This window comes from Equus caballus, chromosome 30 (assembly GCF_041296265.1).
Source record: "Equus caballus isolate H_3958 breed thoroughbred chromosome 30, TB-T2T, whole genome shotgun sequence".
NCBI lineage: Eukaryota > Metazoa > Chordata > Mammalia > Perissodactyla > Equidae > Equus > Equus caballus.
In genome coordinates this window covers 32,637,839-32,662,997 of record NC_091713.1, presented here as the reverse complement: position 1 = coordinate 32,662,997, position 25,159 = coordinate 32,637,839, and the positions used below count along the sequence as shown (strand labels likewise).

The window sequence follows — 25,159 nt, the reverse complement described above, 5'->3', positions numbered from 1 at the left end:
TTTTTTGTGCGTTTTTAGACATCCCTGTGCACACATGAGCATATATGCAGAATTCAGCATTTTGATAAGTCTAGGATCATGTTTTAATTGTACTATAACAATGGAGTTATGTTATATTGTATTGCTACTTAATTTTTAAAATACATCATTGACATTATTTCAAGATGCTTTATTGAAATCTGTATTTTTAATAATGTGTGATTGTGATGATGCATAATACTTGTTTAGAATTCTGACCAGCATTTTATATCATTGTCTACTTTTCTCCTCAAAAAAATCCCATGAGGTTTAAATACTATTATTCACATTAAAAAAAAATTTTTATTGAGTTCATAATAGTTTACATCAATGTGAGATTTCAGTTGTACGTTATTTCTCAACTGTCACCACATAAGTGCTCCCCTTGACCCACTGTGCCCACCCCGCACCCCCCTTCCCCTGGTAACCACTGAATTGTTTTCTTTGTCCATATGTTCGTTTATCTTCTACATATGAGTGAAATCATCTGGTGTTTGTCTTTCTCAGTCTGGCTTATTTCGCTTAGCATAATGCCCTCCAGGTTCTTCCATGTTGTTGCAAAAGGGATGAATTTGTCTTCTTTTCTGGATGAGTAGTATTCCATTGTGTATATATACATATATATATATATATATATACCACATATTCTTTATCCAATCATCTGTCGTTGGGTGCTTGGATTGTTTCTGTGTCTTGGCTATTGTGAATAGTGCTGCAACAAACACAGGGGTGCATATGTTACTTTGATTTTTAACTTCAAGTTGTTTGGGTAGATACCCAGTAGTGGGATAGCTGGGTCGTACAGTAGTTCCATTTTTAGTTTTTTGAGGAATCTCCATACTGTTTTCCGTAGTGGCTGCACCAGTTTGCCTCCCCACCAGTGGTGTCTGAGGGTTCCCTTCTCTCTACCCCCTCTCCAACACTTGTTATTTTCAGTCTTAGTGATTATAGCTATTTTAACAGGCGTAAGGTGGTATCCTAGTGTAGTTTTGATTTTCATTTCCCTGATGCTTAGTGATGTTGAACATCTTTTCATATGTCTATTGGCCATCTGTATATCTTCTTTGGAAAAATGTCTGTTCACATCCTCTGCCTCAATTTTTGATCAGGCTGTTTGTTTTTTTATTGTTCAGTTGTGTGTGTTCCTTATATATAATAATATTATTATTTATTATTATTATCATATTATATATAATAATTAATTATTATATATAATATTATATATTATTATATATTATAATATTATATATTATTATAACCCTTTGTCAGATATATGATTTGCAAATATTTTCTCCCAATTGGTGTGTTGTCTTTTGTTTTGATCCTAGTTTCTTTTGCCTTGCAGAAGCTCTTTAGTCTGATGAACTCTCACTTGTTTATTTTTTCTTTTGTTTCCCTTGTCTGAGAAGACACAGTATTCGAAAAGATCCTTTTAAGTTCAATGTCAAAGAGTGTACTACAGATATTATCTTCCAGGAGTTTTATGGTTTCAGGATTTATCTTTAAGTCTTTGATCCATTTTGGGTTTATTTTAGTGTATGGTGTGAGGTAATGGTCTACCTTCATTCTTTTTCATGTGGCTGTCCAGTTTTCCCAACACCATTTATTGAAGAGACTCTTTTCTCCACTGTATGTTCTTGGCACCTTTGTCAAAGATTAGCTATGCATATATGTGCGGTTTTATTTCTGGGCTTGCAGTTCTGTTCCATTGATCTGTGTGCCTGTTTTTGTACCAGTACCATGCCGTTCTGATCACTATGGCTTTGTTGTATATTTTGAAGTCAGGGAATGTGATACCTCCAGCTTTGTTCTTTTTTCTCAGGATTGCCTTAACAATTTGGCATCTTTGGTTGCCCCGTATGAATTTTAGGATTCTTTGTTCTATTTCCCTGAAGAATGTCATTGGGATTCTGATTGGGATTGCATTGAATCTGTAGATAGCTTTGGTAGTGTGAACATTTTGACTATGTTTATTCCTCCAGTCCATGTGCATGGAAACTCTTTCCACTCTTTATGTCATTATCAATTTTTTTCAGTAATGTCTTATAGTTTTCATTGTATAAGTCCTTCACTTCCTTGGTTAAATTTATTCCTAGGTACTTTATTCTTTTAGTTGCAGTTGAACATGGAGTTGTATTCTTGAGTTCTCTTTCTGTAAGTTCGTTATTAGAGTATAGAAATGCTACTGATTTATGTAAGTTGATTTTGTACCCTGCAACTTTACTGTAGTTGTTAATTATTTCTATTAGTTTTCTGCTGGATTCTTTACGGTTTTCTATATATAAGATCATGTCATCTGCAAACAGCGAGACTTTCACTTCTTCAGTCCCTCTTTGGATTCCTTTCTTTTGCTTAATTGTTCTGGCCAAAACCTCCAGTACTATGTTGAATAAGAGTGGTGATAGTGGACATCCTTGTCTTGTTCCTGTTCTCGGTGGGATGGCATTCAGTTTTTGCCCGTTGAGTATGATGTTGGCTATGGGTTTTTCATTTGTGGGCTTTATTATGTTGAGGTAATTTCCTTCTATCCCCATTTTGTTGAATTTTTATCATAAGTTGTTGTTGGATCTTGTCAAATGCTTTCTCTGCATCTATTGAGATCATCATGTGGTGTTTGTTCCTCAGTTAGTTGATTTGGTGTATCACATTGATTGATTTGCAGATGTTGAACCATCCCTGTGTCCCTGGTATGAATCCCACTTGATCATGATATATGATCCTTTTGATGTATTGCTGAATTCGGGTTGCCAAAATTTTGTTGAGGTTTTTTGCCTCTATGTTCATCAGCGATATTGGCCTGTAGTTTTCCTTCTTTGTGTTATCCTTGTCAGGCTTTGGTATCAGAGTGATGTTGACTTCATAGAATGTGTTAGGAAGTGTTCCATCTTCCCTAGATTTTTGGAATAGCTTGAGAAGGATACATATTAAATCTTCTCTGAAAGTTTGATAGAATTCCCCAAGGAAGCTGTGTGGTCCTGGGGCTTTATTCTTTTGGATGCTTTTGATTACCGTTTCATTGGTCTATTCAGATTATCTGTTTCTTCTTGATTCAGCTTTGGGAGGTTGTAAGTCTAAGAATTTATCTATTTCCTCTAGATTATCCATTTTATTGGTATAGTGTTTCATACTCTTCTCTTATAATCTGTTATATTTCTGTGGTGTCTGTTATTTCTCCTCTTTCATGTCTAATTTTGTTTATCTGAGCTTTCTGGTTTTTTTTGTTTGTAAGTCTGCCCAGGGGTTGGTCAATTGCATTTATCTTCTCACAGAACCAGCTGTTTGTTTCTTTGATTCTTTCTACTGCCTTTTGTGTTTCAATAGCATTTATTTCTGCTCTGATTTTTATTATTTCTCTCTTTCTGCTGACTTTGGGCTTTGTTTGTTCTTCTTTTTCTAATTTAGTTAGGTGTAATTTGAGACTGCTTATTTGGGATTTTTCTTGGTTGTTAAGGTGAGCCTGTATTGCAATGAATTTCCCTCTTAATATGGCTTTTACTGCATCCCATATGAGTTGGTATGGTATGTTTTCATTTTTATTTGTCTCCAGATGTTTCTTGATTTCTCCTTTAATTTCTTCAATGATCCATTGCTTGTTCAATAGCATGCTGTTTAGTCCCCACATCTTTGTCCCTTTCTCAGCTTTTTCCTTGTAATTAATTTCTCTCTTTATAGTATTATGATCAGAAAAGATGGTTGTTATTATTTCAGTTTTTTTAAATTTATTGAGCCTTGCCTTTTTTCCCAACATATGGCCTATACTTGATAATGTTTCACGCACACTTGGGAAGAATGTGTATTCTGCTCTTTTTGGAAGGCGTATCCAAATATGTCTGTTAAGTCTAACTGGTTTAGATTTTCATTTAATTCCACTGTTTCCTTGTTCATTTTCTGTTTGAATGATGTATCCATCAATAAAATCAATGAGTGGGATATTGAGGTCCCCTACTATTATTGTGTCACTATTAATATCTTCTTTTAGGTTTGTTAATAGTTGCTTTGTGGACTTTGGTGTTCCTGTGTAGGGTGCATAGATATTTATAAGTGTTACTTCTTCTTGATGGAGTGTCCCTTTGATCATTATATACTGCCCCTCTTTGTCTCTCTTTATCTGTCTTATCTTGAAGTCTACTTTGTCTGATATAAGTATTGCAATACCTGCTTTCTTTTGTTTGCCATTAGCTTGCAGTATTGTCTTCCATCTCTTTATTCTGAGCCTGTGTTTGTCATTGGAGCTGAGATGTGTTTCCTGGAGGCAGCATATTGTTGGGTCTTGTTCTTTAATTCATCTTGCCACTCTGTGTCTTGTATTAGAGAATTCAATCCATTTACATTTAGTGTGATTATTGATGTATGAGAGCTTAATGCTGTCATCATGTGACTTGTTTTCCGGTTTTCCTGAATTTCCTTTGTTTCTTGTCCTATGTGTTTTGGTCTACCCATTGAATTACATAGTTTTTTATGATGTGATTCTTTGTTTTCTCCTTATTTATTATTTGTGTCTCTGTTCTGCTCTTTTGTTTAGTGGTTACCCTGAGCTTTGTATTCAGAATCTCGTGTATAAGATAGTCCATTCTCTGATGGCCTCTTATTTCCTTAGTCTAAATCAGTTCAGTCCCTTTCCTCCTCCCCTCCTAAGTTGTTTTTCTCACTTCTTATTCCATCTTGTGTTGTGAGTTTGTGGTTATAATGACAGGATTATCTTTTTTTTTGCTGGTTTCCTTCCCTTTAGCTTAATGCTATACTTCAGTATTTGCTTGCTATTCTGATTCTGTCTACCTATTTATCTCCTTACTGTGTTTTGTGACCCCTTTCTCCCTTTTTTTCCAGGTAAGAGGGCCTTCTTGAGGATTTCTTGTATTGGGGGTCTTCTGGCTACTAACTGCCTTAGCTGTTGTGTGTCTAGGAAAGTCTTTATTTCTCCCTCATTTCTGAAGGATATTTTTGCTGGATAGAGTATTCTTGGCTGAAATTTTTTGTCTTTTAAAGATTTGAATGTGTCATTCCATTCTCTCCTAGCTCATAAGATTTCTGCAGAGAAATCTGCTGGAATCCTGATAGGGGTTCCTTTGTAGGTTATTTTCTTCTGCCTTGCTGCCCTTAGTATTCTTTCTTTGTCATTCGTTTTTGAAAGTTTTACTATTATATGCCTTGCAGTAGGTCTTTTTACATCAACTTATCTAGGAGATCTGGAAGCCTCTTCCACACAGATTTCCCTCTTTTTCCCTAGCTTTGGAAAGTTCTCTGCTATTATTTCTTTGAACATACTTTCTGCTCCATTCTCCTTCTCTTATTTTTATGGAATACCTATAACTCTTATGTTGCATTTCCTGATTGGGTCGGATATTTCTTGGAGACTTTCTTCATTGCTTTTTGGTCTTAGTTCTCTCTCCTCCTCCGTCTGGAGCATTTCAACTTGTCTATCTTCGATTATGCTGATACCGTCGTCTATGATGTCCACTCGAGTATTCAGGGAATCCATATTTTATTTTATCTCTTCCATTGAGTCTTTCATCTCTGATATTTCTGATTGATTCTTCTTTATAGGTTCAATCTCTTTTGTGAAGTAATTCCTGAACTCATTGAATTGTTTCTCTACCTTCTCTTTTACCTCATTGAGTTTTTTTATGATAGCTATTTTGCATTCATTGTCATTTAGATTATGAATTTCTGTGTCCTCAGGACTGAATACTGGGTACTTGTCATTTTCTCTCTGGTCTGGAGATTTGATATATTGCTAGAGGAGGTGGGTCGGATCTTACGCATCCTGATATTTGGTTGCAGTTACCGCCTATCACCACTGGGTGGAGGTCAAGAGCTGCATATTCTGAGCCCTCCACCTTCAGCCTCAGGGCAGCAGAACAGCTGCTGGGCAGGTGAAGGGAGGGGCGCTTTCTCCTGCGTGCTCTCTGGGCTTTCTCGCTCCGCTCTCACTATCTATTCTCCTGGAGTGTTGGCTTGATGAGGTCACCTCTCACGAAAGGTCTCTCCCCGGTAGAGGTCTTCCCTCTAGGTTGTATGTGCCCTCGGGGGTCCTTGATGTTCCAGCAAATGAACTTCCGCTCCCCCGTACCTTCCTTCACAGAGACTGCCGTGGTCACAGACCACAGCCTTTAGGGGAGGAAGTAAAGTTCTCTCTTACTCTGTTCCATCTCCTTCGAGGGGGACTCCAGCCTCTCCTCCCTCCATCATATGGCTGTGTGTCTCTCCAACGTTTTTGTGTCGTGTTAGGATGTCCTCTGTTGGAGTTTGGATGCCCCTTTTCATTGTATGTTGGAGGGGAGAGAGTCCTGGGCAAGTTCACTCTGCCATGATGCTGATGTCACTCGATTATTCACTTTTTAAAGATAAGGCAAGTTAGGCTCAGAGGGATCAAGAACTTGCCCTGGGGCCTGGCACGCTCAGTAGTGACACCAATTGATTTCATGTGCTTACACTTTATCAGCAAGAAACAGAGCAGATATATTGAAATCAAAACAAAGGAATACAAACTTTAAAAGGATGAGAAGAAAGTACAAGATGAAACATATACAATTTTGAAAGAGGAAATGCTTTCTTCAACAAGGGAGGGAAATTAGAAACCATAAAGCAAAAATGCACATATTTCATTATTGCTGGGGAGTTATTTTTGTCTGCATTTTCAAAGCTGGGCTTCTGCCATATATATGGTCCCACCAGCAGGAAGGAAATAATTTAGGGAAAGTGATTTTGTCTACAAAATATGATCTAGATGTAAGACAAAACCTAGTCATGTGACTGTATTTAACTAAAAGGGAAGCTAGGAAATGTAATTCTAGCAGGGCTGCCATGCACCCAGCTGAAACTTGGCCATGGGTCAGGGGAAATGAGAGCCTCTATTCCTAAAAGGAAGAAGGAGAGAATGAATATGAGGTGATAGCAGTTTCAGCCACAGTTCAAATCTTTGTTCATTCAAGTATCCATGTACAGTATTTTCCCTATGTATTAAGATACTCAACCAGTATTATGAAAACTATTCCAGAGTTACATCAATTGCTGCATCCAACTCAAAGTCCCGGATATCTGGATAATGCAAAGTCAGCTCTTGATGTGGCTTCTAATGGTCTGGCCACACACACTAATACATTAGTTAGCTACCTCCACCCCCATCCCATATGCATATATAATAGTGGAGCAAGATACCTGTAATATTGGTCTTTGGAAAATGGAAGAATGGGAGACACTCAGTAGTCATGGGTCCATAGCAATGATGAAATCCTGTGGGACACGAATTGCAGAGACCTTGCAGTAAATTCCTTGATTAGACTCTCATTCTGCTCTTACAGGGTAACTCCTTTATCTGTTCATAAGCATCGCTCATTGTTCACTAGTCTCTGTGGCCAAACAGAAGGTTGAAATTGGAGCATATTTCTTCCAGTCCTTTCTGTGTGTCAGTAACTGTGCTGAAAATTCTTCTCCAAGACCTTTCTTAAACCTGCCTTATACTCTGGCTTTTGTTGCCCTGTCCATATCTCCCTCTTGATTGTAATGGCAGCTACCTTGGCATCATCTCAAACAATAGGTTAATGAGAAGGCAGTCCTTTAGTCTGAGCCTTCCAGCAGGTCTGGCTCTGTCCATCTGGCTGAGAAGTCTTAATGGGCGGCCTCTGATAAAGACTCTGAAAGAAAATACCATCTCCTGCTCTTTAGGGTATAGGTCACTTTGTTTGTTCTGCAACTGTCCAGATTTCTAGACTCTTTTTTTGTTTTTCTTTCCGGTGAGGAAAATTTGCCCTGAGGTAACATCTGTGGGCAATCTTTCTCTTTTTGCTTGAAGAATATTGTCGCTGAGCTAAAATCTGTTGCCAATCTTGCTCTATTTTGTATGTGGGCCACCACCACAGCATGGTTTGATGAGCATTGTGTGGGTCCATGCCCAGGATCTGAACCCATGAACCGTGGGCTGCCAAAGCAGAGCATGCAAACTTAACTGCTATACCACTGGGCTGGCCCCCAGATTCCTGGACTCTTAGTTTAGATTTCTGGTTTCAAACAAACATGCCCTACTTAAGAGAGCTCTATTCCCTTCTCTCTCTGCTTGCAAAGTGATCCTTTCTTACCTCATATCACCTTTGTCTGTATACCTGATTAAAATCATCAGGGTGCTGTCAACACACGTTAATATTCTTGTCCTTTCCAAACATGTCTTCTAAACGTGTCTCCATAGACACGCGGTTTCTGTACACAGAGAAGAAAATGGATAATAGGGGAGAATAGCAATTTCTGTCACTGATATAATTCTGCATTACACATTTTTGTAGTACCTAAATTTTATAGAACTTTGTCTTATGTTTTTAATTAGAAAATTATTAGATAAAAATTGGCTGCTTGTGACTTGAAATGTCCCCAAAAGGCAATGTAAGTAACTGATAAGTCTGGAAAACGTACTCATTCTCCTAGGTCACTGTCACTCTCTCCAACACTCCTTGCCCATAATAGTTAATGATATTGGTAGCCGTGAAAATGGTTCTTTCAATGCCCTAGACTTGTGCTTCTGTAATTCCTTTCTTTCACTGTTCTTGCCCACATCTTCTCTCAGCACCCACTTTCAGAGGCATAGTCCCTGGATCATGTCATTACCAGTAAATGTGACCCCTCTTAATCTCTATTCCTAGCACCCCCCTCTCTTGCCACCACCTCTTATCTTCCCAGTTTACTACCTCTCATACAGAATTCCAACTCTCTTTTGAATACACTGGGACCTACAATTCATTGATTCTACCAAATTTCCACTGTTATTTACACCCACAGGTCCTGTCTTGGCTTCTTAACTTGTTTGAATTCCATGGCACACTATACTCTATAATTACAATTCATCCTTCATTCACTGGCCCTCTCTCCATTAGGTAGACTTGTTTGTCAAAAGTCAACTCTAGTGAAATCTAACTGTCTGTCTTGATGTTTATTTCCATGCATTTGAATGTGACCAGAGGAAACAAAATAAACAAAAGACAACCTGCAGACTATTCCCACTTTAAATTCATGGTCACTAATTTCTAGGGGTCCAGAAGTCATCAAACAATCATTCTGTGTTTCTCTATTCTGCTTCCTCTCCCACTCTCTTAAACAACTATCCCACATTTTCTTCTCTCACCTCTACCCTCTTCTATAATCTTTATTTCCACCCATTTCACTAAGAAAATAGAACCATAGGAAGAAAAACAAAATTTTCATAAACTTTTGCCCATCAACCTGCATGTACACCCATATATTCTACTTTCTCTCCTGTTATTATAGATGAGCAATTTTAGAGGTGGTGTGACTGAGAAGGGGCATGAAAAGAGTACACTATGTTAGTAAGATTACCCAAATTCTGACAGTCTATGAGTCACATTTTAAGGAATTTGAAATATATCCGATAAGCTTTAGGATTTGTGAAAAGTCATTAATCCATTTGGCAGACGAACAGCCGTATCCAGTTATCAGTGATAATGGAAATGTTCTATATAGGCGTTGTCTAATACTGTAACCAGTAGCCGCAAGTGTTATTGAGCACTTTATTGCTAGAAATATGGCTAGTGTGATGGAGGAACTGAATGTTTATTTGTACTTAGTTTTAATTTATTTAAATTTAAATAGCCACATGTGGCAGTGGCAACTGTATCGGACAGCAGAGTTTTAGGAGGGTAATAGTTGGAATGCTAGAGAGGTGGAAGACGTGAAGAGCAATTAGGAAGCTGTTGCACTAGCCTAGGTGAGAGATTATCAGAGTTTGAATAAAGGTCTGCAATCCCTTAACTATAATTCCAAATCCAGAAAGTCCTGAAAAATAAACTATTTTAGTATTTCTGTTAGTTGTAAGATCTGGCCTGACGTGAAATTATTTGGTGGCAATCTCTGCAGCGAACTTGATTTTTTCCACTTAGTATAAATATTCACACATTTAACTACAGAAATAGTAGGGTTTTTCAGCATAGATTGTTTGCTAGATGTCTTACATAGGGTCTGGTAGATGAAGCATATTGTCTTTCTAAAATCTGGAAATAATTTTTTTTTTTTAAACTAAAAGCTGATATCTGGCCCTTAAGAATTATGGATAAGGATTGGAAAGCTGTCTTAAGGAGGGAGTATGGAAATGGGAGAGTAGGGAGTGAGAAAGAGAGAGGGGACTTTAATAATCAATAGACCTTGTCAGTCATATGACACTGGGAAATGAGGAGCAAAGCAGCGTGAAAGAATATTCTCAATTTTTTAATTCAGGTTAAAGGATAGTGATTAGTATTTTAAAAGTATCCCAGGAACACAGATGGATTTGGATCTGAGGGGAGAGGTCTAGAGATACAGTCAATCTATTTTTCAGACTGACTTTCAGATTTCTGTAGCTTATGCGAAATAAAGATTACGATCTAGTTGAATATTCTATCATGTTTCTTTCCCTGTGTTAACCATCCATATTGATTGATGTTTTATTTTTTTTATGAAAAGAATACTGATTCTTCTTTTTGTCTAACAGGGAATTCCATAATAATTATATAGTAACTTGTTTATCTAAGAAAGTGGTTTTCAACTGATCTGATCCAATACCTTCTTTTTACAATAAATATTTTGTAACACTTCCCTTTCTACCTTGGAATGAAATTCAGAGTAAATATAACTATCTATATAAATACATTGTAAATAATTAATGTAATATCCTAATTATAATATGAAAGAAAAAGAGGAGGGAAATAATAAAGAGGAATATTTTTCAATGTATAAATGCTCAGGTATGAATCCCCAAGAAAACAGTGGAAAAGAGAGATGCTTGCAACAATAAGGATGCGCCAGCTACTGACACTCACAATGTTATTAATCAAACATCCTCAGTTTGTATTAATCACTCACATACAATGCTAAGCATAATAAATTTTCTCTTAATTTACACAGTAGTCGTGTTCCTAGATAATTCAGTATATATTCAAAGAGTGCAAAACATGCTTCGTATTTGTAAAATTGCCTCTGGTGATGTATACTTTGCTTTCTGGGCTAGCAGACACTTCAAAACTTTCACTTACGTGTAGAAAAAAGCATAGGCTGAAATAAAAATGACTACCAAAAATTTATTAATTTTTCCCTTCTTTCCACTTCCTACTGATAGGTGTCGTTTTTGAAAAATTTGCCAGTGCAACACAATCCTCCGTTAGCCATCTCTATCCAAATGCAGATGCGCACATTCACTAAGGAAAAAGGAAGGAAGGGGACCCAATTTTTTTCTTTTTTAACCACTGAAGGAAAATAAGTTGGGATATTTTCAAACTATCACACAAGTACCATATTTTCTCATGGTCCCTACTAGAAGAAATTTGGTTTGTGTATCACAGCAGGGAGAGTTAGTAATTGTGTGTGGTATCACCTATATAGTAATCATACCTTCCAAATTTTGTAGTACAGTTTGGATTTTAAAATATTCTGTTTCATGTTGTAATAAATGCACACATTTTCTTAGATCATATGTTCTGATTTTTGATTTGAAATTTATGGACCCCCGTGTGTATTGCTATGGTACAATTCTAAAGTTATAGCTCTGCATTTAGCAGTTTTGTTACTTTGTTGTCACAAATTTAGCATACATGCTCAAAAATTATTTTGAGGGGCCGTCCCCATGGCTGAGTTGTTAAGTTGGTGCACTCCGCTGCGGCGGCCCAGGGTTTTGCTGGTTCGGATCCTAGGCGCAGACATGGCACCTCTCATCAGGCCATGTTGAGGTGGCATCCTACATGCCGCAACTAGAAGGACTCACAACTAAAATATACAACTATGTACTGGGGGGATTTGGGGAGAAAAAAAAGACTGGCAACAGTTGTTAGCTCAGGTGTCAATTGTTAAAAAAATTTAATTTGAGAAATAATGAAATAGTGGTTTAAAGTCACTGTCCTTTTGCAAACATTCCATATACTTTTCCACATTCAAAATTTGATTTAGAATCTACCTGCCTTTCTGCAAAATATTAAGTGTCATGGTTATGTATTTTTTTAAATTTCTTAAAGATCATTATCATATCCTGAGAAGTAAAAATGAGAGACAGAGAGAGAGGAAAACATTAATAGCAGATCCTTGATTTTTTTAAAGTGTAAATCCTGAGATATAACTATAGCATACAATTTCTTCCATGAAATGTGAAGAAAAATAAATAAATAAGGAAATGAAAGAAAAAGAGAAGCAAATGGGCTCTTTCATATGCTAACTCGTATTATAAAAACAGGAGTAGGGTTAATATTTACCTGTGTGGAGCATTACAGAAACATTTCCCAAGTAATTTTTTCTTGTTTCTTCACAAATTGTATTGTGTACGTGTTCATTTTATAGGTCTGGCTCACTAATTCAACCTTCTATTTCTTAATTTAGCTAAAAATTCTGTTCTCTGCCCAAGAATATTTATTTTCTTAGAACTTTAAATATTGTCTTTAGTCCCAATGCCAGCTATAATTGTTTACTTCCAAAGGGAAAGTTTTTTCCCAAAATAAATAATACTTTAATCACTTCTATAAAATATGACTCCTGTGGAAAATTGAATATCTGGCATGGGGGCCCTCATTTCTGCATGAAAATGATATCCTTGGGTTAAGTAACATTATCTCCCTTTCCTGTGGCCTGCACTGTCTCCTGTGCCATCATCTCTAGCCTCTTTATTGTTTTTACATCATTGAATTTCAATTGCCATTTATTTTCCTTCCTGGTTGGACTCTGTCATTCTTTGAGTTTATGACCTTAGGTCACCAGGTTAAAGTCAAATTTAAATTTAAATTTACTTTAGCATTAATTTTTATTGGTTGATATTATAGTTTTGATTGTACAAAATGTATTACTTATGTGTTGTGCAAATATTATCTACCGCGTCTTTTAATAATTACTGTCTTTATGCTGTGTGACTATGAATTTGATAAATCAGTACTGTTTTAAATCAATCCTATTGTATTTGATGATGTAGAATTATCAGAACTAAAATAGAGTTCATACAGTCTCTGATCTATTTTCCAGACTGAAATCTATCTACGTCTTATCTCCTTGTACCAATAAGGCATAGGAAAAATTAAACATTTTGCCAAAAGCTGCCAATTTTGTTAAAGACAGAACTGGGGCTAGAATCCCCTCCCTTCTGAATCACTCATAGTCTAGTACTCTCTCTCATGACATATTTTTCCTGGGGGTAAGATTGCACATGTAGAAACATCTCTAGCACAAGTGTGTTTATGTTGAAGCTTTTGTAATTTTATTCATTGTTTGATTTTTCATATTATTTTAGAATATTACTATCCCGAGGTAAATTATTCTAATTTACCTATTTTATTTCAAACAGATCATGTTGTCTGTGAAGAAGAATTTAAATACGCCATGTTAGCTTTAAACTGCATATGCCCAGCAACATCTACCCTTATTACACTACTGGTTCATACCTCTAGAGGGCAGTAAGTATATTTTTTCTTTAAGATAACGTATTTTAAATTATAAAAAAATAATATAAGTGCAATTATGTGATTTAGAAATATAGTAAGCCAAACTAGACAGCTAGATATGTACCTTATATTTGTATTTGTTTGAGTTATCACAAGATACAGACACGTTAAAAGGTCCAAGACATACAGAAAATTGACAACGATTTGCTCTCTTTCCTATCTTGAGAGAATCTTTTTCATACTAAATTCTAAGTGACTACCTCATTTGTTTGGCCCAGGATTAGGGCATTGTTTCTATTTTCCAGATTAGTACTTAGCAAATGAAACTTTCAAAAATAGGATAATGAAGGTCACTAATATAAGATCTTAAAGCCATTTTTTTCTATTCCTGAGGTAAGTTTTTATCTTAAAGCTGTATGAACACAATTGACCTCAAAGTTAAAACGTTACGATTCTTATAGCATGATAACAAAGTCGTTGATAAAATTAGGTAATGTAGTAAAAGAAATCATTTTTTATATACATTTCAAAGTAGATGAGGGAAGATTATAATATCAGAATATTTTGCTCTTATTTATTTATTTTGATAGAGTTTGATTGAAGTTGTTTGTGACTTGGATGATCAAGGAAAACAGAATCAATGAACATAGTCACCTGTCTTATTGAAAGAGATAAATGTTGCACTGCATTTCACACTTTTTCATATTCCTTATTTGGTATTTTAGATAAAATGTTGATTTTCAAAGTAAATTCCACTGTGGTGCTTATAGTTGTGATTTATTTAAATTTAGTAAATTAATTGATAGTTATTTAAGTGAAATGCCAAGTCAAATAAATCAAGAAAAAGGAAAATTCTTTCTTGAGATTTAATATTAGATGGAGTAAGTTACTAATTGAAAAATAGTAAATACCCTGTGGTATTTTTAAGTAGATTTTACTGTCTTACATCTAATTACATCTCTGCTCTATTGGGACAGTCAGAATTTCCCAGGAGCAGTTTTCTCAAAGTTCTGAATAGATTCATTTCTATTCTACATATTTACGAGCCTTTAATCTTTGCAATGGAAAGGAGGTAGCAGAATCATGAATGAAATTGTTTTTCTTTGAAGAAAGTACTGAGCGTTTTGACAAAATTAAATAAAATACTGAAAACTGTTTTGACACAGTCATTCATAGAATTCATCATGAGTTCTTTATTTTGCTGCCCGTCTTTGTCATAGAATCATACAACTTTAGAACTGAATATCTAGTTCAGCGTCATTGTTGTACAAATAAAATGAGGCCCGTCAACACTAACATGCGTCAGTACTCATAGACCGGTTAGATTACATTGTCTGACTCCTAGTAAATATTATTTATTGACACAGAATATTGCCTGATGAACAAATTGTACTTGGCACAAATTAAAAAAGAATTTCAGCGACCCTTAAAATAGTACTTTTCCCAAAATACCCTAAGGAATTTTGCCTTATTAAAAAAGAAAGTGATGTTGTTGAAGACATTGTTACCACATAATTAAGGATTTCCCATAAATGAGTATGACCTGAAAAATTATTCCACAACTAAGTGTCACAATCAATGCTGTTGTCCACCAGAATCACTTTCTTTATTGCAGCTTTATTGAGATGTAATTTGCATAGCATACAGTTAGTTCATCCATTTAAAGTGTACAATTCAATGTTCTTTAGTATATTCATAGACTTGTGCAACCTTCACCACTAACTTGTGAATATTTCCCTCACCCTGTAAAGAAAGCCTTTTAGCACACACATTTTCCCCCAAGCCATTCAGCCTTAGGTAACCACTAATCTACTCTGTCTCTATGGAGCTTTCTATTCTGGACTTTGCATATCGTATATAAATGAAGTCATACAATATGTGCTTGTTTTCGTCTTCTTTCACTTGGCACCATATTTTCAAGATTCATCCATATTATACCATACATCAGTACTTTTTTCCTTTTTATGACTGAATAATATTCCATTGTATGGATATATCGCATTTTATTTTTCTATTTATCAGCTGATGGATATTTTGGTTATTTCCAGCATTGAGAATATGTTTACTCTTAACATTTTTATAAAGTTTTTTTTGTCAACATATGCTTTCATTTCTTTTGGGTGTATGTCTAAGAGTGGAATCACTGGGTCCTATGGAAACTCTGTTCAACCTTTTATAGGCCTGCCAGAATGTTGTCTAAAGCTACTATAACATTGTGTGTTCCCACCAGCTATGTATCAGGGTCCCAGTTTCTTCACATCCTCAGCAACTCTTGTTATTATCTGCCGTTTTGATCACAACCATCCTAGTGAATGCAATGTACTCTCTCATTGTGGCTTTGACTTGCCTTTCTCTGATGACTAATTACATTGAGCATTATTTCATGCATTTATTAAATATTTATATATCTTCCTTAAGAAAAACCTCTTCAAATCCTTTGCCCATATTTAATCAGGCCATTTGTCTTTGATTATTGAGTTGTAAGAGTTTTTATATATTCTAAATACAAGTACCTTAATCAGATATGTACTATCATTTGAATATAAATAATCATCCAAACAGGAGATCACTTAGTTTAACACAGCTAATATATTTTATTAAGAATATTGTTGGGGGGCCAACCCGGTGATGTAGTGGCTAAGTTTGCATGCCCCACTTCAGTGGCCCAAGGTTCACGGTTTAGATCCCGGGTGTGGCCCTACACACAAACCATGCTGTGGCAGCATCCCACATACAAAAAAAAGAGGAAGATTGGCCCAGATGTTAACTCCGTGACAATCTTCTCAAGCAAAAAAAGAAAGATTGGCAACAGATGTTAATGCAGGACAAATCTTCTTCAGCAAAAGAAAAAAACAAAAAAAGAGAGAATATTGTTTGACTGAAGTAATTTGTATCAAGTCTTCTGTATTATACATTAATTGAAGATATAGTCAAGATTCACTATTAACAGAACATGTTTGAAATTTTGCCCTGGAGCATCAGCAGGAATTAAAGAGCTCAAATATATTGATTTAATAATAAGAGAACAAACTTGGGAGTTGAATTAAGTAGTTTAGTGGGAAAAACGTTGAATAGTCCAAACAATGCTTTATGCAAGGATTATCAAACTACAAATTAAAAATGAAGCTTACACTAATACTCAAATTTCTCTATTAAAAAAGGAGAGAGAATAATATTATTAAAACTTCATTTTATAATAAGTGATGATTTTGACTAAAAGTAATTGATATTCACAAGGTATTGTGTACCCTATTAGTTGGTACAAAGTGACAAAAGAACCTGAGACTTTAGGATCCAACAAGCGTAGAAATAAATATGATACAAAACCTAAAATGATCTAATTTTAAAATACATTTTTTAAATAAAGTGCTATGTAGATTGTAGGTATTTAAAGAAAATAATAAATGTGAGTTCTGAAACAAATGAGTTAGACAAAGGAATCAAGAACCAGAAATCATTAGGTAAGCTCTTTTAGTGACAGACCTGCCATCAATCACAGTAAAAATGGAGCTCCTAATTCAGCCTGAGACTTAGACTTGCCTACTCAGACATCTTCATCCTTTTCTTAGTCTGCCTCATCTTCTAGACAGTAGAGATGGGGACAAGATGAAAAACACATATTAAAGATGAATTTCCTACTTCTGGACTTTTATATAAGAGGAGTATTAATGTAAAAAAATTCTATCTTGTATTTTGGAGTCTCTACAGCAAATTAGCCAGTACCTTGACTAATAAAGCTCTCAAGACTGATCGACACTCATAGGGTCTTACATTTTCTTTTCCTGCATGTTAACATATTCATTCTGGTTCTAGTTGATCTATAATTCACAAGGTAACTTTTAGATGACTTCAAGTAACTGGGTTCCTTTTATTCATCGAAAGTTCACTCTGTATTTTAGCAGTCTACAATTTTTCCCCCTCACTCATTTTATTTGTAATTTGAGTGTTCAGTGCTCTTGGTGGTGATATTTCTTATTGTTTATTAAATTAGCATTTCAATTTATTTGGCATTCTTGTTAGAAAGATGAACATAAGTTTATTCTTTGGGCAAAAATTGCTGTAGGCTGTTAACAGGGACTGTGATGCTTTTAGCAAGGAAATGACAAATTATCAGGCCAGGTGCTAGACAATCAACTGGCCCATCTTGGTGACATTTTCATTCATATCAACATTTAATTTTCATTTTCTATTTCTTTTAATTTACTTTTATGAAAATATCTATTTCATTAGTCCCATCCAAGAGGTAATATTTTGATCTTGCTGATGGCCAATGGGAAAGAAAAAGAATTGATAAAAGATATTACAAAGTTAGAATTTATTAGACTTGGCCACTGGTTAGATATGAATGTAGAAAACAGATAAAAGAGAAAATCTCTTTACACTTTGACCCTGGACAGTAGAGAGCTATAAAATATGTAGTTCGGTGGAAGGAAAAAAGGAGTTTGTTGTTGGATATATTTGCTTTCTAATGCGGATATAACTGGTGATGGGAATTGCTGCTATTCTTCGTTCCTGGGAAGGGATCAGTGCTATTCAGGGTCTTAGAGGTGAAAGTAGCAATAATGGGGATTGGGGAGAAATGACAACTTAAGACGTTTCCTTGGGAAACTATTACTTTTAAGAAACAGATGGAAGAAAAGGAATGCAAATATAGGATAGCTAATGGAGTAGAAAGGAGTAGAGATTTATAAAAAGAACTGAACAGTTAACAGTATAGATGGCTTAACATTAATGGAGACTGAGCAAGCAGAATTAGTAGGATTCGTAGAATTAGTAGATCACTAGTCTCTGGGGAGTTCTAAGAAAACAATTTTAGGCATGGAGACTTTCTCATATTGAGCAAGGATGAACAAATATGGAGACGCTAAGAAAGTGAAGCCTGGTTGGAGAGTACCGCTTTATTAGGTTTGTTCATGAAGATAAGGAAGAAAAATAATGAAAACTATTGTGCAGAAATCTTGAGGAAAGCGTTTTCTAAATATATTTGCTTGTATGTCTGTATGTATTGATCTATTTATTTTTTGTTTGCTTTTAAAGTTTGATTCACAGGGTAAGTATCAGTGAGGAGAAAGAGATTAAAAATGCACTAAGAGAGTAGGGGATGGGATCCAGACACTGTCTGGAATAGCTCTACCAGGTAAGGAGGAAAACTTTTATTCCTTAGAATGGAATGGGTAAGGAAAGGGGTAATTTACAGTTATTTTATTCATTCATAGTAAGGAATGTCACACTAGCTAAAAATACATTCTGCCCACGTAACATAGCATCTGACTAAAAGTAGGGGTGATTATTTTACACATCAAAAGTCTGGGACCAGCATTCAGAGCAGGTTGTCTGACTCAACGATGCCAACAGAGCACCTAGTTCTTTCCATTTTTTGATTCCAGCATCTTTAGCCTGTAGACCGTAACCCTCAAGAGTCTCTCCTTGTAATCACAAAATGCCTGCTTTGCTGCAGGTATCTGTTTCTAGGTAGAAAGAAGGGAGGATGACAAAGGGGCAAATTTATTGACGACTGAGGCTATTTAAAGCTTTCCATGAAGTCCCACCCATTGCCTTCTAACATCTAAGGATACGGCTATATTTTGTGTATGAGAAGATGGACTTGGTTCTAGCTATATCTGTGAACGATGTAAATAACTTCAAATTAAAAAGTATGTGTATATATATACACACCTCTATGTTCATACACATATATACACATATTTATCTAAAATGATACGTTTACTCTTTTTAAATAATTAGGTCATATATCATAGGAATGAGAAGGTAAATGAGAGGATCTTATGAGGGGATATATTGAATCATACAAGTAATCATGAGAGCAGGATTTTTATATGTGAAATACAATGAAGGTCACTGCTATTTCATTAAAGAGAGAGCTCTAGACTGGCGATGCAAAGTTAGCACTGTTAAAATAAAAGAAATAGTATTAAGTATATTGGAAGTATAATTGTTAATTATTACTTTTTTATAATTAGTCCTTTAACCTGAGTTTTTGTTTTTTTTTTTTTAAAGATTTTATTTTTTCCTTTTTCTCCCCAAAGCCCCCCGGTACATAGTTGTGTATTCTTCGTTGTGGGTTCCTCTAGTTGTGGCATGTGGGACGCTGCCTCAGCGTGGTCTGACAAGCAGTGCCATGTCCGCGCCCAGGATTGGAACCGACGAAACACTGGGCCGCCTGCAGCGGAGCGCGCGAACTTAACCACTCGGCCACGGGGCCAGCCCCTAACCTGAGTTTTTAATATGTTATCTGTCAAAGAACCAAACCCGAGCATATTATTATTATAAAACATGTGATTCAGAAAGTTCTTTCATTACATTAGGAGTCTTTTGGAAGTGCACATCCTAATCAAAACTAAAATTCCCTCTGTTTGGTAGTGTTCATGCTATAAATGGAACTCATAAATCCAGGGAGGAAGTGTGGCAGAAAGGAAAGAACACCAGTTTTGGCAGATAGAGATGGTTGACTCACTCACTGGTAAAGCCAACTAACATTGAGCCAATTATATATTCCATTTAATTCTCTATCATTTTATATGGAAAATTTGAGGTAATAATTTCCTCATCCATTCCTTTATTCATTCATTAAGCAATTATTTATTCAGTGCTTACTGTGTGACACAAACATTTCAGGTGTTGTGGTTTCAGTAAGGAAACCAACCGAAAAATCTGTCCTATCATGGAGATTTTATTCTAATTAGGGAGATAGACAATAAACAAAAATAAATAAGTAAAATATATAATGTCTCAGAAGGCAGTAGTGCAATGGAGAAAAATAAAGCAGGAAGGACAATGGGGAGTTCAAGGATGTAAGAGTGGTCTAGCTTAAATGATACAGTCATGCAAGACCTCATGGAGGAGTCGATATTTGAGCAATGATCTGATCATGTTAAGGTAGTGAGCCATACAGATATCTGAGGTAGGAGTTTTCCAGGCTGAAGGAAAAGCAAAGATTCTGAGATGCAAGCATCTGATGATTTGAGAAGCATCAGGCAGGCCAGTGTAACTACAACAGAGGAAGGAGAAAGGCAGTAAAAGGTGAGATCCAAGAGGAAACAAGGGGCCAGATCATGTAGCGTCTTCTGGACCCTTATAAGGATGTTGACTGCCACTCTAAGATGAGAAATCATTGGAAGATTCTGAGCAGAGGAGTGATGAGATTTGAATAATAAGAGAAAAAATGCATTGACTTCTTGGATGAGCAAAAAGTAATTAAGAGATTACGAGAATAATCCAAGTCAGAGAATTTAAACCTTGTCTTGGACAGGGGTACGAATGTGGAAGTGATGAGAAGTGCTCATATTCTAGATATATTTTGAAAGTATTGTTGTCTGATGTGGGATGGAACAGAAAGAGAAGAGTCTAGGATGATTGCAAATGCTTCCGCTGATCAACCAGAACAATATAATTTACCATGATGAAGAAGACCACAGAAGATCAGGATTTTTATTTTGGATGGGATTAAGTTTAAGATACTCATTATGCTCTTAAAATTTTGTCCAGTTTGCCATCTGATCGTGAGGGAGAATTCTACATTGAAGATATCAATTTGGCTGTCATCTGCATATAGACATCATTTAAAGCCTTGAGATTAAATGAAGTCACTTCATAGGATTATTTCAAGGATTGCACATAGCCATGCCAGACTGTAGTAGGTAGCATTCAGTTCTTCGTTGGCTCTCTTAGTCCGTGTCAAGTGAGTCAGATTCGATGTGCATTGAAATCATTCTTTTAATTTGGGTCACAGACAGTATGAAGGTGGCAGGAGAGAAGCTTTAAAGACAAAGCAGGACATCCAGCACCATACATTGTGTTCGTGATGGAGTGGAAAATGACTCAGGCCTTGCACACATGTATTTCATATCTGAGCCAGAATATTTCAGGGCCTCTACAAAAATATGACAATTCTAATGACGGCAAGAGAATAAAGGTTTGTAACTTTATTGGATATTTTGTGGAACAAAGAATGAAATGAATGAGCAAATATGTATTAGAATGCTTCCAAGAAATAAAGAGTGAAGGCATACATCTTCACTGTGGTCAATCTTTTGAATCACTGTCGTATAAGTATTACAGAAATTAGGATTGAATATATTTTGAAAAAGATGCCTGAAATACATACAATGTCAAGCATTTTACTTTCAAGCGATATATCATATTATTCAGTCAGAAGATTTTTATAGAAGAAAGCCAAATAGAGTTATGGGAGGCATAAAACTCTTTTAGCTCCTTAAAAGATACAAGATTTTAGTGACCATTTGAAAGTTTGTTTGGAAGAAATGCATTACAAAAATAATTTAAATAAGAGAAAATGATTAAATGCTATAAACATTATTTTAAAATAAATCAGAAAACAGTTAAAAAAGATATGTATCAGAGAAAATAGTGTCGTTATATAAATGTAAGCAGATTCAGATAATGATAACACATTATTACAATATACTAAATAATTTTATTTTTATGTGGCCAAAAAAGGAGGCTTCAAATAGAAATCAATTGGTATATGATAGAATTATATGTTAAGTATTTTGAGTAGATAAAAAGATATAAGAATTCCAATGCTACATTCCATAAATAGCATTAGAAGTAAAAGAGAAGCAAAGTTGCTTTTATATTGTAGCAGAATCAACTTTTAAAAAGTTGTAATTTTGTAAATATGTTCCGCAGAGGTGGTTATCACATGAGAAACCCTTTATTAACTTACTGAGCAAGTATGTTATGTTCATCAGTAGCATCTGGAAACAGCAGGTCTGGGTATTGCTACAATGCTCCTTGTGAAATGAAAATTAACTTATAAACACGAACTATTAAGTTTTGTCTGTTGTTTCCAAAGTAATTGGTATCTTTAAAAATAGAATATCTTTGGAGGCCGGCCCCATGGCCGAGTGGTTAAGTTCGTGAGCTCTGCTTTGGCGGCCCGGGGTTTCGCTGGTTCAGATCCTGGGCGCAGACATGGCACGGCTCGTCAGGCCATGCTGAGGTGGCGTCCCACATGCCACAACCAGAAGGACCCACTAAGATATACAACTATGTACTGGGGGGATTTGGGGAGAAAACGCAAAAAAAACCAAAAATAGAATACCTTCACTCATGGTTGTTTCCTTAGCTTGCAAAATTTTATCACCTCTCTAACCAAATGCAAAGTGTTCATAAAATAATAGAGAGATGGGCTTGTTCAGCTTTCTTCACGAGCATTATAATTGTGTACATTTAAACTTAAATGAAATTCAGGCTTTCTCAAATAACTATTTCACCAAAGATTGCTTAATAGTTTTGTGAAATCTGCAACCACAGTAGAAGCACATTAAGCCAAAATGCAGTATAATTAATTTGTGTGTGGTGCATATAAATAGTGGTTCTGTTATTTCATAGAATTGCCAGATTTGTCTTCCAAGGCACAATTAATAATGCTTTGGATGGATGTTAATACTTTTCCTGAAAAATAAAATTACGTACCCAAGTAAGATTGGAAAATGCTGGATTAAACATTACATTTTTAATGTCTTGTTTTTGTACCTTTTTATCTGAACTATTTTGGACTTACAGAGAAGTTACAAAAACTGTACTGAGAGTTCCCACACAGCTTTCACAGATAAATTTTCTCTAATGTTTACATCTTACATCATCATAGTGCATTTATCCAAATGAGGAATTAACATTGGTACGATACTATTGACTAAATTATCGGTCTCATTTGAATTTCACCAGTTTTTCCATTAATGTCCCTTTTCTGTTCCAGGATCCTCTCCAAGATCCTGCATTGCATTAGTTGTTATTTTTCCTAAGCCTCCTCCAGTCTATGGCAGTTATCATGGGTGAGATTGGAATCAGAATAAACTAGTGACTTTTAATGCATATATAAAAAGAGAGAGAGATAGAAATATAGATGTGTGTCTGGATGTGTCTGTTAGTATCTATACACATAATTCCTACCTCATCTACTGAGAGAGGCTGGAAGCAATGACCCCTCTGTAGCTGTGAGCACACAATGCACACATCTTGGTTACTAAACCTCATTCTCCAGTAAGAGGAATCAGGGCTCCTTGGAGCATTGGTTGATTCCAGGACTGGGGCAGGAAAATACAGGAGGAGCCTGGAAAAATCTTGTGATGCCAGAAAGTAAGGAATTGCTCGAAAGAGTATGGGAATTTGTCATAATGAACAAGAACCCACCTAAGGAGTTTCTAATGAACTAAGAGGGAACAATTTGAGAAACAAAAGAAATAATAACAACGTTGACTTTTAACCCATAAAATCAAATAAGTATCCATGAGACCATACTGATAGAAATAAACCGTGGAATGAATAAATAGAGAACAAGGGACAGCTCTCTCTTACCGAAGAATTGCAATTAATAAATATAAAAGGAAAGAAAAATAGAAAGTTATCATTAGACAAACAACTGTTGTAGACAAGATCCTCCAATGGCTACTCATATTCGTAGGTGAAAGTTTGAGAACCAGGATAATTGTGTGGTTTAAACATGTCTCTCAATCATATTTAAGAACTATGAAAGGACAAATTGTGACTCCACAGTGGAGAAAGCCGAGAGACACCACCTTAACCAAGAGATCACCAACAAAACAGATGTCCACAGCGTGTAGTCCCTATGATGCCCCTAAGAAGTACACAGCATAATTCCTTTGGTATTCCTGCTAGCATTTTCTGATCACGAGGAAACATCAGACACACCCGTATTGGCAGCATCCTACGAAATAACTGGCCAGTATTCTTCAGAATGTCGAGGTCGTGATAGACAAGGAAAGACTGAGGAATTAAATATTTATTTTTAAAGATTTTTTCATCAGCATGATTTGAGAGTGATTTAAATATTTTAGACAGCATTTTGGCTGGAGGAATTCCGTCAGCAAAATCTTAAAGAAAAAATATATTTGATGAAAATACAGAGCAAATGGCAGGCAAAGGAATTTTTGTTATACCCCACTGCTTTGAACGCAGATCCCAAGTGGAACTAGAGGCCTGGGCTAGACCGTGCAGAAGGCTCCAGAGCTTCTCTGATCATTGGGTCAATGACCTCAAATGAAAATCAGCCATGAGACCTCCCTTGTGTATTAGAGTCCAACATCCATGAAGTCCCACTTTTAAGCCCTGTGATGTGAGGAAAAGAAAATCCAATGTCTTTTGCCGTTACCAGGAAAAGGACTGTCCTTGTCTCAAAGGACAAGGGAGGGGAGGAAGGAAGGAGATAGAGACCAGAGGGGAGGGAGAGTTTCTAGCTGTATTACTGAGCGGTCACAGAGAGCCTGGGGACAGGGCAGCCATGAGTAGGGAGGAAAGTTTCTCAAAAGTAATAGAGATTATAATTACCACCCTGATGGGAAGAAAGGAAAAGGGAAAAAAAACCTTGGAGGGAGTGGGGAGCATACGCAAATGAGCTATCTTTAGCTCTGTTGGAAGGTTTCACACTCCAAAACTGTAACAGAGGATTGTAGTTTGTAATCTAGCAAATCTAATTCAGTCGCCCTCCTCCTGTGGGTGGATAAAATAGGGTGCCCATCGGGATGAGAGTCACTTGATTCCCTTTTAGAGTGCAACACATTTTTTGAAGTTTTAATAAGTTTTATTGTTCTATTTCAACTAATTGTCACTTGGAGTATAAAACTTGAACTTTATTTGATAGAGCTTTCTTAAATCTGAGCCTCGATTTCCATTGCTAGATTAATGTGTATACTTTCCAGTGGTGTCAGTCCGATCTGAGAGTATTAACAGGCTTTTTACCAAACCTGACA

At 35.9% G+C, this 25,159-nt stretch overlaps 1 protein-coding gene across 13 annotated transcripts in view; it reads left to right on the top strand.

Moving 5' to 3' along the window:
* KCNT2 (potassium sodium-activated channel subfamily T member 2) overlaps positions 1–25,159 on the top strand; it is a 350,894-nt gene that overhangs the window by 187,032 nt on the left and 138,703 nt on the right. For all 13 annotated transcript variants that reach the window (XR_011434198.1, XR_011434197.1, XR_011434196.1 and 10 more), the window contains exon 14: positions 13,310–13,418. Coding sequence is in view for 8 of the 13 variants with exons in the window: in XM_070255832.1 (XP_070111933.1) it covers positions 13,310–13,418 (109 nt within the window). In the remaining 5 variants the exon portion in view is untranslated. The remainder of the gene's footprint in view (positions 1–13,309; positions 13,419–25,159) is intronic.